Source organism: Acanthaster planci, linkage group LG03 (genome assembly GCF_054643075.1).
Source record: "Acanthaster planci isolate LZ-2023a linkage group LG03, COTS_SCS, whole genome shotgun sequence".
Lineage (NCBI taxonomy): Eukaryota > Metazoa > Echinodermata > Asteroidea > Valvatida > Acanthasteridae > Acanthaster > Acanthaster planci.
In genome coordinates, this window is record NC_141779.1 from 6,077,165 (window position 1) to 6,093,758 (window position 16,594).

At 38.8% G+C, this 16,594-nt stretch overlaps 1 protein-coding gene across 1 annotated transcript; it reads left to right on the top strand.

Annotated features, from left to right (window-relative positions):
• The first annotated feature begins 266 nt into the window (after positions 1-266).
• On the top strand, positions 267-14,713 carry LOC110985912 (uncharacterized). Its single transcript, XM_022247372.2, has 5 exons — positions 267-512; positions 3,104-4,009; positions 6,680-6,745; positions 8,387-8,466; positions 9,099-14,713. Exons 2-5 carry the CDS (start codon positions 3,175-3,177, stop codon positions 9,237-9,239), a joined length of 1,122 nt encoding a protein of 373 aa, XP_022103064.2. The 5' UTR covers positions 267-512; positions 3,104-3,174; the 3' UTR covers positions 9,240-14,713.
• Positions 14,714-16,594: the final 1,881 nt, after the last annotated feature.

Here is a 16,594-nt window from a genome sequence, read left to right on the forward strand (position 1 = left end):
AGGTACGCGTATACGGTAAGCGCAAGCTCACGAACTAATTATGTGAGGACTACTTTGAAATCACAGTGAAGGATATTTCAGCTGACGAATCCCTAAACAAAAACATGCGGCAACAACCACGTCCCAAAATATAAAATTACAGTCTCATTCTTTTATGAAAACATTGCCAGAAATGAGCCTTCTGCCAATAGGCCTACCTTTAACTACAAGTATTGTGGTTGAGGGCGCAATGTAAGATTAACGTTACTCAGCGTGCTTATTTATGTTGTTCGTGCATTGCTTGTCATGTCTACGTCTGCTCTACGTCAAATCAAAGATCACAGAACCTCCACTGACATGATATGTGACGGCGCGGCCGGTACTAAGGCCGTATGCGTCTGCCGGCCGACGAAAGGTTGTTCTTCTGCTGTAAAGCTTCCTCTAAAGTCAATCGTCCCCGACGAGAACATAGACCTGGAGGAGAAAAAAATAAGGACAAGTGTTTGAATGACATCGACGAAACATACAGTTAGGTAAGCAATCATAAACACTAACCATGAATTATAACGGGGCTGGGACCTGTGTAACGTAACGATGTTCAACGTCAGCGTAATAAATACGAGGCTGACTAAGCTACAATCCCGGACGAATCTTGTTTTGCCTCCAGCCAGACCCCCTTTCATTCAATGTTGGGTTGTGGTCTGCGATCTGGTCGGACATGCCACTGAACATTGACGCGTTGACGAGGGGTAGGAGGGAGCTGCAGAGTGTATGGTGCCGGTACTACCAAGTGTCCCGACTATTTTGTCCAGGAACATGTAGGCTACATCGTCATGTATGTTTGTTGTACATAGAGGTCACACCATGCACTAACATGTACCTGCAGTGGGGCCTGTCATTGTTACTTTTGTAGAAAGTGGACAGGATTTTGATGGAAATTATGGGGTAATAACTTCGAAAATGAGCAAGCAGCCACGAATGCACACAACATACATGTACTTAGCCCAGTGGATTCCCCTGACCGTACTAAGCCTACATCACGGAGGATGTCCAGGCATGTCAGGATATGAAGGGTCTAAAAGGAACACAGAAATTTTGTAACTAACATTTTCAACACTTCTACCTTTTAAAGAAGCCAATTTCACGTCTGTACATGTAACTCCTACATGTATGCATCCTTATCTTCACCGCTGGTGGGTTAAAAAATTTGACACATCATGCAACGTTTATTCTAGTCATTGTTTTGGACTGTTTTCAGTTGTTCTCCACTGTAGTAATTCGTACATTGTGCGCGTGCAACTATTCAGCGTACGAGAATCCGCTCTGCGTACATGCACATTAAGCATGTGCAACATGATTCTCAGGGTACGTAAACATCATGCATGAGGCTGTTACGTGCGTTGTTGACAGTAGGCCTGTGTATCTACATGTACATGTAAGCCTGCTGTGTCTAAGCTGAAATTTAGGATTTGTACAAGTTTTTGGCCATTTTGCCCCATTTACATTGCAAGCCTTTGTATCATGTGTCAACAGGTGGACTTGAAAAAGACTGACACAAATCCACAAAATCTGCTAAAAGTTAAGGGACTTCCAGCATTATCCTGCAAGGCTTTGGCAAATTTCTGTCGCTAGTGATTTACTCATTATTGAAGAGTTGTCCCATTTGCAAAGTCATACCAAATACATTTTTGAGGGCCGGAGAACGTTTTTTTAAAATAAACTACACTGTTGTAATACAATGTATATGAGAGTCAGTAATGGTGATTAAGCATCTTGTTCTTTTGGGCCTTAACTTAAAAATGAAAAATCATATACATGTATCTTTCAGATTTATCAACGTTTTTTGAAATTGCATATTGTTGTGGGATCCATCGCCTGATAAAGAGAGAGTGCCAGCATAACCATTAACTCTAACCTCCCAAAATAAGACGGTGAATTTTAAGACATAGATGTTGGGCGACATTTTTTCATTGAAAAATTTTCATTGAAAAACGTTGACAAATATGTCGGAAGGCACTGATGATTACAGAGGACTCCAAAAATACTACATGTGAAAGTTTCCAACTGCTTGATCTGAGGCAAATGGAAATAGGCCTATGTGAGGCTGAGGGTTTGAAAATCAAGCAAGTTCAAAACCGCTAAAAAGCAATGTAGAGTCCTAGTTTCTTGGACTTTCCACCAGTGGGGTGCTTAGGTGGGGCTTGTGGAGAATCTGTTTTGTTGTCAAAGATTACATGGGCTGCCCCTTTGACTGCACACTATTTTGGGGTTATTTTCGAATGGCAGGATATTCTGCAATTATGTACTGTCTGGATTAATAGACTTCACTGATTAGTTAACAAATAGTTCCATTTAGAAAGCTTAAATTAATCTCCAATTGGTCCAGATTGTCAATTACTGTGAGAGTACGCATGCTACATGTACATGTAGCAGTTAGACAGCAGCGTAGTACACCTTGTGTGGTGTGGGCAAGATAAAAACAGGGCTTTGTCAGAACAGTCCAGCATCATGCACTCCGCATTTGTAGGTCTGGAGCATCAATGTACAAGCAAGAGGAGAACTACATGTAGACCTCATATTTTCCCATTATAAAATAAAAATTGATGTTTTCATTGTATGGCATATACCGGGTAAGGTGGTTTTGGAATGAAGGCCAATGTTATAGACAAATGCACCCACAAGAGGGCACTTTTTTCTTGCTGGACATTCATCTCTCTGACTGGCTACTACTTGTAGATTTTACCATGGAAACGACAGACTTGGCAGTCTTTGTTTCTTAACTTGGTCCTAAGCTTGAATCTTTTCATGGAGGACATAAGGAGAAATTTTGGAATTCCTGACAATTGTTGGCACTTAAAGAAGACCAAGTTTCTAATGTTACAACAGTGCAGAATCCTGTCTTGGATTCCCTGTACATGTACCGGTATGTATTGTCCTAAGAAGTACACATGCTCACATTCCTTAACATTCTTCAAAGACAAGGTCCTTAGTATTTCACAAGAAGTCATAGTACTTCCATACAGTACATGTTTTGATGTAAAACACACAGACATGTACATGTAAGAATTCATTGGAAATTTATGTTTCAGTAATTGTTGTTCTTGCATATCATCATTTCCCAAAGGTAACGGCAGGTGCAGTGTGCATACATTTGTACATGTACTCTGGCTTTTTGAGGAAGTGCAAGGTTGCATCATGGGTGGCTGTTGTTGCCATAATGATGATGCCAAGGAAGAAAGCGTTGAGGAAAAATGCATTATAGTGGATAATGAAGAGCCAGAGCCTGCATCAAGGGATTATGGCTCCTTGTCAACAGTAGAGGACAAAAGTGAACTGAAATATGATGAGAAACCGCAAGCAAACAGGAACATCAAACAAAGCCCCAGTAAAGAAGAGATCACACAGTACAAGGAATTGAGTGATGAATATTCATCATCCAGTGATGTATCACACAGCAGTATATCACCGCAGCATGCATCAGAAAGTCAACTTGCTGAGCAAGAGGTGGCTGAAAATCCCAATGAGGGTGTTACTGCTGTCACAGTGGCAGGTGATGACATGTCACAAGGTGACGTAGACAGGGAGATTGATCAGCTAGTAGCAGTGGCAATGGCTGCCAAAGTCATTTACCCACCGAGCGCAACTCAAGAAGAAGAATCTTCATTTTGTACATCTCCTAGTCCAGCCTCGGGTAATGAACCATCATCCCTACCCACCCATGACCAATCAGATCAAGATGAAGGCAGTGATGAAGAGACCAGCCCCAATAAAGGGTTCTCACTAATGAAGAGAACGCAGCAATCATTCAAGAGGGCTAAGGCTAGGGCCACTTCAATGGTGTCTATACCGTCTCGGAATAGCAGTGGAGAGCAGGTTGGAAAGAAAAAGCATAGTCTTCAGGAGAAAAAGTCATCTCACCTGGAGAAGAAAAAGTTTAGCATGGAGGAGAGAGCTCCAGAGAGAGATTACAAGAAACCTTTGTATGTTAAAAACAGCAGAGAATCACAGACAGCTCCCAGCAAATCAGGAAGTGAGTATTGATATTTGAATGAAAAGCCTTTATGAAAGAATACTTGTATACACATAGTTTGAACTTTCTCTATTCTCTTAAATTTATGAAAACTATTTCTCATGAGCTTTGGTAAATTTGAATGAAAAAATGCCCAGTGTTTAATATTTATGCTACGTATAGCTCATGATTGTGTTGTCATCAGTTATCACAGGGAATGATCTAACATGTGTAATCTATGGTATGGTAACTAATGAAAGGTCTCATATAATTTACTCAGAGTGCACTGACTGGTCAAGATACAGTATCATGCAGCGATTAGCAATTGAATGAATTGGAACTATGGGAGTAATATGTTGTGGGGACATTTGAAAAAGACAATGGATATTTAGCCCTAAGTAAATGATATTTAGCTTACTACTAGAAGATAGCGCCCTCTTTGATGCATGGGGAAACCTATTAAAGTTATTAAATTACCATTGATTTTAGAGCACATGTCGTAGTCTAATGGATTGCACGTACATACATGTACATGTATTTGGAGCCTAAATGCGATGCTCCCAGTTGGGTTTGGTTCCCAACCGTTACTTCCTTTTTTGTCCGCACAAAACATTTAATTACAGAGTATTACATTTCCTTTTTTCAGATTCGTGGCTGTGGAGGTTTTTTGTTAAGGGGAAAAAGTCTGATATTTTAAAATGGTCTGCCTTTCCATGACTACAAAGTCATGACAACTTTAGTTGCGCAGAACCAACTAACTAAAATTTGTCACAGTGAGAATTTCCAAGTGCCCAAAACATTACTGCCTACATGTATGTGCCCAGCTACATGTACATATCGTTAGTTGAAGTTAGCCAGCGATGGCAAAAAATCCACTGCCTTTAAAAAAATCTGCACTTACCTGTAGAAATGGATTCTTCCTTATAAAAGAGTTAATGTGACTCGCCATGTTATCACAGGAGAGTATGCATTGTGGCAAACTGTAATGGAAGTTGACAATTTTGTTTTGTTGTTTTTATGAAAGCTGAGTGCTAATCTCACCACAACTTTTTGGTTTTGTATTTATCATCATGCGGGCAGTATAGTACATTGACGACTACAGTCACAGTCTTTGCTGGCTTGACATGCTTGACAGTATTCATGCACACCTACAATACATGTATGTACATGTACAGTGTTCAAAAAAGCTGTTTTGTACATTTCTTATTAATGTGCACACGTGCAGATTACACTTAGGGGAGGTGTCTGTGTGTACTTACATATGTACATATACAGTACATGTTTGTACATGTATATCTATCGGTATGGTACATTTAGTACTGTTGGTATCATGCATAGTTACATGGCACATATTCATGTAATTCTAGATGGTCATACTGTTGAACATGCAGTGATACAAATTGGACAGTGTGAAATGCAGCAGAAGGCCATTTACCTCTTGTTACTGTGCATTATAATTATTCTCCTTTTTTCATGCAGTAATAAAGATAAGACTGCAGCTGGAGCCAGTGCAGTGCTATATGTAAATATACAGACAACAGTAAGCTGCATTGTACGCACAATTACTTTCTTGTACATACATGTAAATGTATGTGTACACTGCAAATGTGACCCACTCTGTGAAAATGAGTCTTAAGTCGCCAGAGCCACTTTTTGAGTTTTCATTTACATTGGAAAGAGCAAATTAAGTTTTTGTTTTGAACTCAGTTTGGCATCCTGATGAAAGTGGATACTCCGTGGTGACAAATGCTGTGGGTTCCTATTGATTTACACTGTGCACAATTATTTGAAAGCACCTTTTACTCCAAAGGGCTCTGAGTGGGTCACTAATATGCTCATGATGTAAATTGCCTTTACATGTACATGTAGGTATTTAGAGACTTGTTTACATTTGAAGGGAAAATCAAGGTACTCATGTATTAAAAAGAGAACAGAATTGTTCAGAATGAAAATTTTAATATAGTGAAAAGCATTACCTGCAAGGAATTGAGCTTTTTAAAAATCTGTCAGAGGTATTTTGAGCATTTTTGCAGTTGAATTGATGAAGTCAAAGTCAAGCCATGGTGACTTCATGTAGAACATACATGTATATGTCTGTTTTTGCTTGTGTGGATTGCTAAGCCATCAAAATCTAGACTGGCAGGTTTGTAGATAGCTCAGTTGACGATGTCATCATCAAGAGCCATCATTCTGGTTGAGCCATTAGGTGCTTTGTAGATGCTGCTTTCATGGATGAGATGGTTGATGGTCTTGACTTTCCACAGTGCAAAGGAGTCAGTAGAGGCAGCTCCTAGACTGTGTAAATGCTATTGTGTCCAACCTGTGCAAGGTATCAGTCTGTAGAGGTTGACCCAAGACTTTTTGTGGGAGTTCAATTCCCAGCCAGGTGGCTTGCTGTAAAGGGAATTTGATTGTTACTACAGTATAAAGAGCATGCTGTTGGATTCCTACAAAGTGAACGATTTTGCAGGATTCTGGAAGGTTCCTTAAAAAAAGACTAAGATAAGAGGGTTAATTTACCAAGAGAAAAGGAAGTTCATAGCTCTCTCCAGTTGCTACAAAGGTTAATTCCTACTTTGTTTGTATTCCGTGTTTGCAGTGGCTCCAATGTGTTTTCTTACATTGTTACTGTAGTATACTTTGATGTTTTTGCAAAGTTCTTTACAGTTAGCATTTTTGTATTCTTTGCAGCAAGGACAGCAAAACGGAGAACAGAATTTGTAGCCGGGGAGGGGATGAAGTCACATTATGCCAAAGGTAAACAGACATATTCAAGTTGAACTAATAACCCTATGGCTGCCCATGTCTCTGTACATGTACATGTATGACACCTGTAAAATACATGTACATGAACATGTATGTCTCCCTGTCATTCTTTTACTCTGTTATATTTACCTTTACATTGTGCTTTCAAATGTACATGTAAACTGCTTATCCGTTGATAGATGTTAATATATCCGTGGACATACCGTTAGTGTCTGACTGGAGTAGGGAGAACATACGGCACCTGGCGTGTGCTTAAATATGCATAGGAAATTAAAATTTTACTTGAGGCATGAGGAAGGATTGGGGAGAAGAGATGTCTGATAGCGTGTAAGTTTGAATCATGAGAAGTACGTTGTAACCATAGTGACGAAATGCCAAAAGCCAAGAAGTTTAATCAGTGCAAGTGTAAATGCACATGTACATGTAGTGTAATCATGTTGGCTAAAATGTTTAAAGTGTTTTTGATGAAGGTCACACAGTACATGTTGATTACAGGGTTATACATGTACATACTCTGTAGTGTACTTGTCAGGCATTTATTAGATTTAAATTAATAGACATAAGGTATGTGCCTCATACGGGACTTCATTGTTAGCTTATTGAGACTGCCTGGTCTCTGTTGGCTTTTGGTTTGGCATGCCTTATTTTAAAGGTACATCTACAGATTATCATTTGTCATTTGTGTAGAATTACTCGAAATCTAAAGAAGGGTGAAGTAGTTTCAGCTCAGTGAATATTGTATATATTCCGAGAAAAAGTATTGTAGGAATTGGATTTAAGATCACAAGTTGCTCAGTTATGTTTTGAATTAAGCCAAAATTCCGTATCTGGGACACATTCTCATGTTCAGTGGAAGGCAGCTACATGTTATCATGTAGTGAAATAATGAACTACATGTACATGAACATAAACACGTATAGTAACCATGAACGTACTGGTACATGTACGTGTGTCGTGTCAGTACTTGTGCATGCTTCTAATGGCATTTTTCCAAAAATGCATCTTTAGACACATTGTTGGAAATGGTCTTCTTTCATTTTTTTCCTCAAAATGACAGCTTACCTGAAATGGTAATTTCATTGGGAATTTATTCTTCTCACCATCACCAAGTATGCTTTTTACATGTAGCCATAATTTTGTCCGTCACTTTTTAGATAAACTGCAAAATGGTGCACTGTACCTTAACAGTAGGGATCTAGCCTTTGTACATGTTCAGCTGTACACATGTACATGTTCAGCTGTACACATGTACATGTTCAGCTGTGTACATGTTCAGCTGTACACATGTACATGTTCAGCTGTACACATGTACATGTTCAGCTGTGTACATGTTCAGCTGTACACATGTACATGTTCAGCTGTACACATGTACATGTTCAGCTGTACACATGTACATGTAGAATGACTCTGAACTGGACGATTTCTTCTTTTGGAGTTTCAATATTATCTGTTAGAACTTTAACCATGCAGCAGCATTGCAGACAAGCACAACATATTTCTCATTTTTGGAGTTGTACATGTACTTTGTCGAATTTCCGCAGGCCTTACATTTTGTCAGGGGAAGGCTTGAAATGGGCGACGGTTGCATGAACATTTCAGTGACTACAGTTCTCTGTCTCCTTTTTGTTTCAGGCCGGGTTGCTCAATATGAAGTTGAGCGTGATGTCAGAGAGAAAATTGCATCCCACAAAGCAGCAAGTGATCCCAGAAAGGTTGGTTAACAAAGTCAAAATGGTGAAATGGACTGTAAGGAAAGGAGCCAGGTATTAAGAATCTTACGGCACCCACAGAAGGCAGTGTCTGGCTTTCACAGTCTGAATGAATCATCATGAACAATGATAGTGAGGACGCAAACATTGGGAAAGGGGCATCTGTGAGGATGCTCTAGATTTAGTGTAATAATATAATGGGGCCTTACTGAACACTTAATTTGGGTGGTGTTTTCTGTTAAGTACAGTTGACTCTACCCATGATGTTTACATGGAGGACATGATTTGGGGTGAAGCTATCATGTTCATCCCAGTTTGAGCAATTTGTTAGGTACGGGTCTTTGGAAATGCAAAGAACTTCACTGTTGTGAGAGAATATGGGAATTTAAGGACTGTATTTTTTAGAATGAGGTATCTTAACATTCACAAAGGTGGGAGATAATTTTGTTGCTATCGTAGGACAGTGACAAAATGACAAAATCTGTGTAACCTAGCCAATCACATCTTCACCATTCAGCATGGAATAACTCTGTGGAAAAAAAAGAGACATTTATGGCATTTAATGAAAGATCGTTTTGAATGCAAAGTGGATGAACCCAAAAGATGCACGCATGCCTTGTTTTGATTTGGCACAGGCTGCACTGGAACGAGGAGAGCGTCTTGGCCAACTTGATGATACCATCCAAGATATGAGGGACCATTCATCCTCATTTGCACAGGTAGCACGGCAACTTCGAGATGAGCAGCGTGGCAGGACATCCACATTTCCATGGTGATAGGCTAAAAGGGCAACAGATCTAATCCAGGTGTGAAACATTTCCACAAATCAGGAAAGCTTTTGAGGTTTTCCTCACGTAAGACATCAATTGTGGCAGAGATTAAAAAAAACAATCACATCATTGCAAACTGGGCAGAGTTGTGCAGTATGACTGTTTGCACTCAGACTGTATTTGATACGTTCTTTGCAAAACATATGGATTCAAGAAAGATGGGGAATTCTAGGAAGATGAGGAGGAAGGAAGATGGAGTAACATGATAAAATGACATGTCACAGGTGGGACAATGGTTTTTGAATTTACTGTTTTAAGATCAGAATTGAACGGTAGGGAAAAAATTGGAATATTTAAAGTGTGTACAGAGATCCAGTGTATGGTGCCATCATATCTTCTCATTATGAATTCAACAAATTTCATTTTTGATGATACTGTCGTAACATCATACGTAATTATATATTTTTTTAACGTCATGTACATCTTTGTGACATACAAATGTATTATTAGAATAGCCAGATGTACTGATGATGTATTACAGTGTTTACCACCATGCATGGTTGGTGGGACAGAACAGGGTTTAACCGTACATGTTATCATAAGCATGTGAATATGATTATTTCTGTGTTGAAGAAACTTTCTTTCTAACCAAGTTTTTCAATCTTTCAGGGAATCATCTTCCAGAGCTGGATGTGGTAAGACTGAGCCTTTATATTTCTTGAGATACATGTATAATGTAACTCATAGGCTTACTTTATCTCCTATTTCTGGCAAATGATTTCCACGTACATGTACATCAGACCGATGACTCAAAATCTATCCCATCATATCACTGCAGTAATCACTGTCATGTGTCATCAGTACATAGGGCTGTTGAAACTTAGTTTGAAGTCTGAAGTCTGTAAATATTCAGTTCTTTAAAAATCTTTCAAATGTAATACAGTGATGTCATCATGATGTCACACTTTCTTTATAATGCCCATTACATGTTTGATGTGCATACCATGGTCTAGCCCCATCAGTTTGCCAGATTTGACTTTGACAAGTTTATCTCTATCACAAGATACGGAGGGCCTGATGTTTCGATCCTAGTAGAATCTTTCCCAAAGGCAAAATGAAGTACTGATACTTGGCAGGTGTCACATAATATTTCAGTAACATTGTTCAGTACTCATCATGTGTAGTTTGTGTGTATTTTATGCTCAGTTTGAATGTCAAATTGACAGATGTTCCTGAAATGGAAAACGTCTACTGTTCTGGGGATGAACTTGCAGCGCAAGCGGTGGGGGGGGGGACATTTCCAACTGGGGGTATGCTGCCCCCACTTTTTGCAGGGCCTACAATGGGGTTAGGCTTAATTGATCAGCCTGTTAATGGCTGATGCCCAATGGTCTCTCAACTGGCACCCCCCTCACTTTGAAAATCTTTCCACCGTCGCTGGTTAGATGAACATGGAAAGGAAACAAGATGGATTCTTTTATGAGGTGAATGGCTGCTGAAAGAGCTGAAATGAAAGGGAAAAGTATGTGTGACAGGTTGAGTGGGTGCTTTGGGTTAGTTACTTGGCCATGTTTGAGCTGCAAAAAATCATCCAAATAACATGGTCCCAACAATGTGTAAACCTGGTATTTCAATATGTGTGTTGTCCCCATAACCCGGTAACAAGTTCGTGTGTATATAAACAGCTGTACACCGTGCATATACAATGTACATGTATACTGTTCATGTACATACACATATGCATAATATCCTTTAGAGTCTCAGGCCAGCATTTTATGAACATAAATGTGGCATCAAATTTTGCAGGGTCAGAGGGAAGAAAACAACTCTGAAGTTCCAGTTTCTCCTACAGTTACTGTAACTTATCCAGGTTGAAGAGAAAAAAAATTGATTTTAGTCTTTATTTCTTCAAACACTAAAAAAAACTTGTTTATTGTCGAAAATTGCACTTGTCGGAGTTGGAGGGTTTGTAATCCAACTGATGAAATATTTTGGTCTCATTAGAGCACCTCTAAGGAAAACGTGTTTTCTCTGATTTCATCTGTTCAAATAAATATGGAAGCATATGGAAACAATGCATGTAGCCATTGTTTGGGATGCACAAGGGTTTGTCCACTACCGTGATGAACACAGGGTGAGGGTTCACCTTGTTTCCTCTGTTTTTCTCCTCAGTGACGCAATCTTCATTCAGAATTCGCATATTGGCATGAACAGAAAAAGAGCCCATTTTTGGGTGTTATAGTTGAGCTCAAAGACAAATGACACAGCATTCGATTTGGTTGCTTCCATATTTATTTGAACAGATAAAATCAGAGAAGACATGTTTTCCTTAGAGGTGCTTTTTTAATGTAAACCATGCATTCAAAATGATTTGTTTTTTGTATGAAATCAGAGGATGTTGTTGATGCCTGACCAATTCAGAAGCACATGATTGGTGAAGTGTTATATTCCAGATGTCACTTCACCTGATGTGCCTTAAAATTAGCAGACAATGTGCTAAGAATTCCACACACACTGCATGCTGCATTGCAGACCTACATATACATGTATGTGATAGCTATTGCACACTTCATTGAATACAAGTCGCTGCTAGTTTTTAATATGAACATGCAGACCGAGGCACTGTGGAGACTGGAGCTGGTCTTGTGAACATTTGATCCAGCTGAAAACATGCAACATAATGGGGCTTTGGAGAAATTATGCCTTACTTTGGGATCAAAGGGGAACAGCTTCACAGTTGATGTAAACACAAATGCTATTTGAACCTGCAGGGGCCTTATCGTTCATGCTTTATCCTGTAAAAAGAACATCGAACACAACTTATTTGATACTTGTGCCTTCATGTTTAATGTAGACTACAACATTTTGAGTGAATGATTAATGCTAGAATGCATGATACCATATTCACCTCAGATAAGCAGTCTGTCAGGATTACTCTCAGTGCTCATACGCAATAGTAAAAATGGGTCATGTTTATTTTTGGTCAGCATGACTATTAGATACATAATATATTGTATGTTGTAGCCATGTTGCAAGTACACACTTTAATAAAAAGAAGGAAAGACCAATTTACCCAATGAATAAACATGAGGGTAAAGCAAATCAACAAGAATCAACAGTAGGAAAAGAATAAAAGTACATGTACACGTATTGATCGTGAATTCTTTAGTAGTTTATCACCTCGGACTTTTTTGGAGTGAAATTGACATCTAAGACCATTAGGACCATTTGTTGAATCTGGTGCCTGCGTAACTGCCATTGATTAACAAAATTTGTTGTTTAAAACTGATGTTAGGAACGTTTTTGCAGTTTATTCCACATGCACACAGGTGAAATCTTAGCAGTTTTTAATGTTACATAGCACCCTTTATTTGAATTTTTGATTCAAAACCTCAAAGGCTGGTTTTGAAATGTTCCATCATCTATGAAGTAATTCAGCTTCGTAAACATTTGACATTGAATGGCAGGAGGTTAAGGGGTTGGGTTTTGGTTTGGTATTTTCTCATGTAATTGTCAGTACTAATGAAACTCGTTTCTTTGTCATTCCTAGAAATAAATGTACAGGATTAATTTATCCAAAGTTTGGGGTATATTTTTCATTATTGTCATCATTGTGCAAAGTATTTATGCTCTTGAGAAATTTTGTTTGAATTAATAACCAGCTTACAAGTTCAGGAAAAATAAGTCTGAAAAAATAGTACACTTAGTAGTATGATATACTGGAGAGTCATGTACTTGGGTGAAATCGTAGTGGTTTATAATGTTACATAGCACCCTCTATTTGAATATTTTTAAACAAAACATTACAAAGATATTGTCTTATACAACAGGGCAAATCAGCTCTATGTGTAGCAGGGTTCAGTGGTATATTACCCATTCATTTGCATTGCTCATGGAATTATTAGCTTTTTTTTTACCCAAGATGAAAATTTGGTATTTCTGTGGGGTACGGAATCTGCTACTGATACTTTCCAAAACTTGATGTTCAGTTGCAATGGTTTCTTTCACTTGCTCCATTTGTGGCAATTTTAGCTTGTCTTGTGCTTTATTTTGGAAATATTTAAAGTCTTGGTTTGCTTTTCTTATGCTTTATTTTAAAATATTTAATATCTTTTTTATGTATTCAGCATCTGATGTGGTTTATCACAATAGTCTTTGTTGAATGCATAGGTGCATATGAGCATGCACAGATATGTGGCAACCGTTACCAGATGTTTATTTTCAGCTGGACTTGTGTAGATTAACAACAATTATTACTGATTCAGAATATCAATCGTTGAGGAAGACTTTCTTAATGCATTGCTATGACTGATAAATATTATTTTAGAAATTTCAGTCTGTAGTGCAACCTTTCTATCCTTTGTTTACCTTTTGCTTTAACAAGTGGTTTGAGACAGGGCTGAAAGTCTGTCCATTTGGGAAATATTTGATGTACACTCTGCAGTGTCACAAAGCATCTGGCTGAAAAAGCTTTCTTCACACAGTGATAAGCAGTAGGGTACACAAACAATATGAAGTTATCTGATAAAATGCTGTTCTAGTGTTGATGAGCAATTATATTTACAGCCAAGAATTTTGTTACATTTGTGCAGCTGAGGGCAGCAGCCATCCACTCACAGTAAAAATGTGAACAACCACCGTTCATTTTGGACACTTTGTGGACCTTTTGTTTACAAGCCTTGACTTCTATATCGTGTGGGCAGTTAAACTTTCCAGAAAGTTCATACTTTCATAGTTGGCAACAACTTTGCTTCTAAAACACATTTTGCTTCACCAGTGTTGAAATAAGAGTCATATTAATTTAGTTCTGGGAGGAAGTATTTATTATGTAGTGTTTAATATTTGCATGATTACCACTTGGTGAATTATTCTGTGGAATTTGTATTCACAGGCTGCCATAGCTTTGCCAATGAGTGGTTGGCAAAAACTACACCTTGACATGGCAAAAGAAAGGTCTGGTTTACCCTTCATGAGCCCAGTCTGGCAAGGCAATGTAAAGCCTGCTGATATACAATTCATAGGTGTACATTGCAGCCAGTGACATTCAAGAGCTGTCAGTGTCCAACTGGTTGTGCTGGTATAGAGTGCACTATTTGCATAAAAGATTTGCCATTGGCTCCTTCAAATGATTCAGTAATTATGCAAATGATGTTTTACCAGATGGGTTACATTCAGTGTCATGCATAATACACTTCAGAATTTAATATACATGTACATGTAAAGTTCAATGATATGACAAACATTACTTCATGGCTTTAGAGGCCAGAAATATATCATACAAAACATTCCTTTAACTTTATATGCATCAAATGTAAATTGTGGCCAATACAGATCCATATTGCAAAAGGTAAATGAGTTCCACTTAAAAGGTGAATGAGCTATAATGCTTGGTTGGCAAATACATGTATCTGACATTATTCTTTCCACCGAATTTTACTTGCTAAATGCTTAAATAAATCTCAGATGAAAAAAGCAGCCCAGCTGTCTTGTCCTTTGTCTTTTTCCTTCCAATACATTCAGTACCAGACAACAATTTTCAAAAAAGATCGCGGTGTGCATTTCGGTTTAAGACACTTTCTGCACTTATAATTTCATCACGTCTTGCTTTAAATGTGATTGGAAATGCATCTGTGTCGGGTGATTGAAATGAATTTAACAGTCTTGAACTACAGACAGAAATAGCTATCCACCTGTAAAAGACTTTCACTGATAAGACCAGACTTTGTGTAAAATCTTTGTCACCCAAGTGAAACTCAGTTTTTTTGCTTCCCAAGGACTCGACACTCAGGGCTGATATAATGAAGCACAATCTAGCACCAATACTTTTTTGTATTTCATAACAAAACTACTTGAGGCTGAACACTTAACACATCTGTTTAGAGTGAGATTTGTCCAACCCACATCTACATAGTCTTGGTTCCAATTACATGTATAGTAGATCAATAAACGTGTCGCAAAAACACAATGATCCACATGTTCATCACATCTAGACTTGACATGGGCAACTCAATTCTACATGGCCTGAACAAGTTGCAAATCAGTTGACTGCAGTGCTTACAAACTAAGACGGCCAGACTCATCACCCACTCAGAGAAGCCATTCATGTCAGACACCCATCTTGAAACAACTCCACTGGTTAGCAGGGAATTGTTTTTAAGGCATACTGTCCACAAAGCTCTTCATAATGTCTCCCCTTCATGTATTATTGATTTGACTCAGCCCTATGTTTCTTTGCAAAGTAATTTTGGGTCAAACAGTGAGCTTCTTTTGGTTGAACACAGGGCTAACAACTTGGGGGGGGGGTCTTGATCATTTCAAGTGGCTGCATTCAAGATTTGGAATAATCCCTCAAATGCCATCTGAGCTGCTGACTCTTTAGTGCTAGAAGCGCCTCCCATGGTTGAAACCAGTGCTGCAGAAGATTTCATTATCTCAAATGGCTGAAGACTTCTTCCTTTGAATATACATGTACATGTTAATGTAGGTTTTCACCGCTGGAGGATACCCACTTACCCAGCATTGGTGATCAGCAAGTGTGGTATTCAACTTGTACAACAGTAAAGTGAGAATCTTAAGGTGTGATCACACTAAGGGACTGACAGGTTTGTGCAGAGAAGATGGGGTAGAAATCCCTCATGCCCATAGCCTCAATTCACGCTGGCAGTGAATCAACTGACTGCAATCACTGTACCAGGCAGGCAGCATCTTGCTTCCTCCACACAGCAACAGGGCACAAGTTCTTACACTCTTCAAGCCAATACCACGTTCTGTTACACTTTTTGAAGAGAGAAGTTACAAGTTCCACTCACACAATAGCTCAGTGGACGCGTTTGTTATAATATTCATGTGTCATTTCAAATTTAACCCGGACCAATACTGATGGTGGCTACTTCAAAATTTACATTTTTTCATCCCCAAAGTTTGATGCCCTTTAGCGTACAATATACATTAACGTTAATTTCTGAATATGGCATACAAACGGATATTATACTTGTGAGACTCCCTGACGCACCCTGTGATAAACCATACAAAATGCTTCTGAAATTGTACTACAACATTGCTACCCGTGCCTGCACCTGAATGACATAAACAGCTGGCCTCCCTCTCCCATCATGAGCAAGAAATCGGCCAAACTAATCAAACCTTCACTGTGTGAGTCAAAGGTAATTGTTGGAGCATGGTGAGTCCATGAACATGAAAAGCACCAGTAAACATGACAGTGGTTACCAAACAGCTTCCCTCTGCTAAACGTGTCTGCTGCCTGGTAGAAAGGTGTAATGAAACCATTTGCTCCATTAAACTGTGAAAAACTGCCCCAAGGCACACGTCTAAATGGGGATAAATGTGGTACACACTAATCA

Excerpts from the sequence above, each read along its gene's own strand:
- LOC110985912 (XM_022247372.2), top strand. The coding sequence starts at position 3,175 with ATGGGTGGCTGTTGTTGCCATAATGATGATGCCAAGGAAGAAAGCGTT. Across the intron at positions 4,010-6,679 it reads AGCTCCCAGCAAATCAGGAA|CAAGGACAGCAAAACGGAGA; the intron begins GTGAGTATTGAT and ends TATTCTTTGCAG. Across the intron at positions 6,746-8,386 it reads GAAGTCACATTATGCCAAAG|GCCGGGTTGCTCAATATGAA; the intron begins GTAAACAGACAT and ends TTTTTGTTTCAG.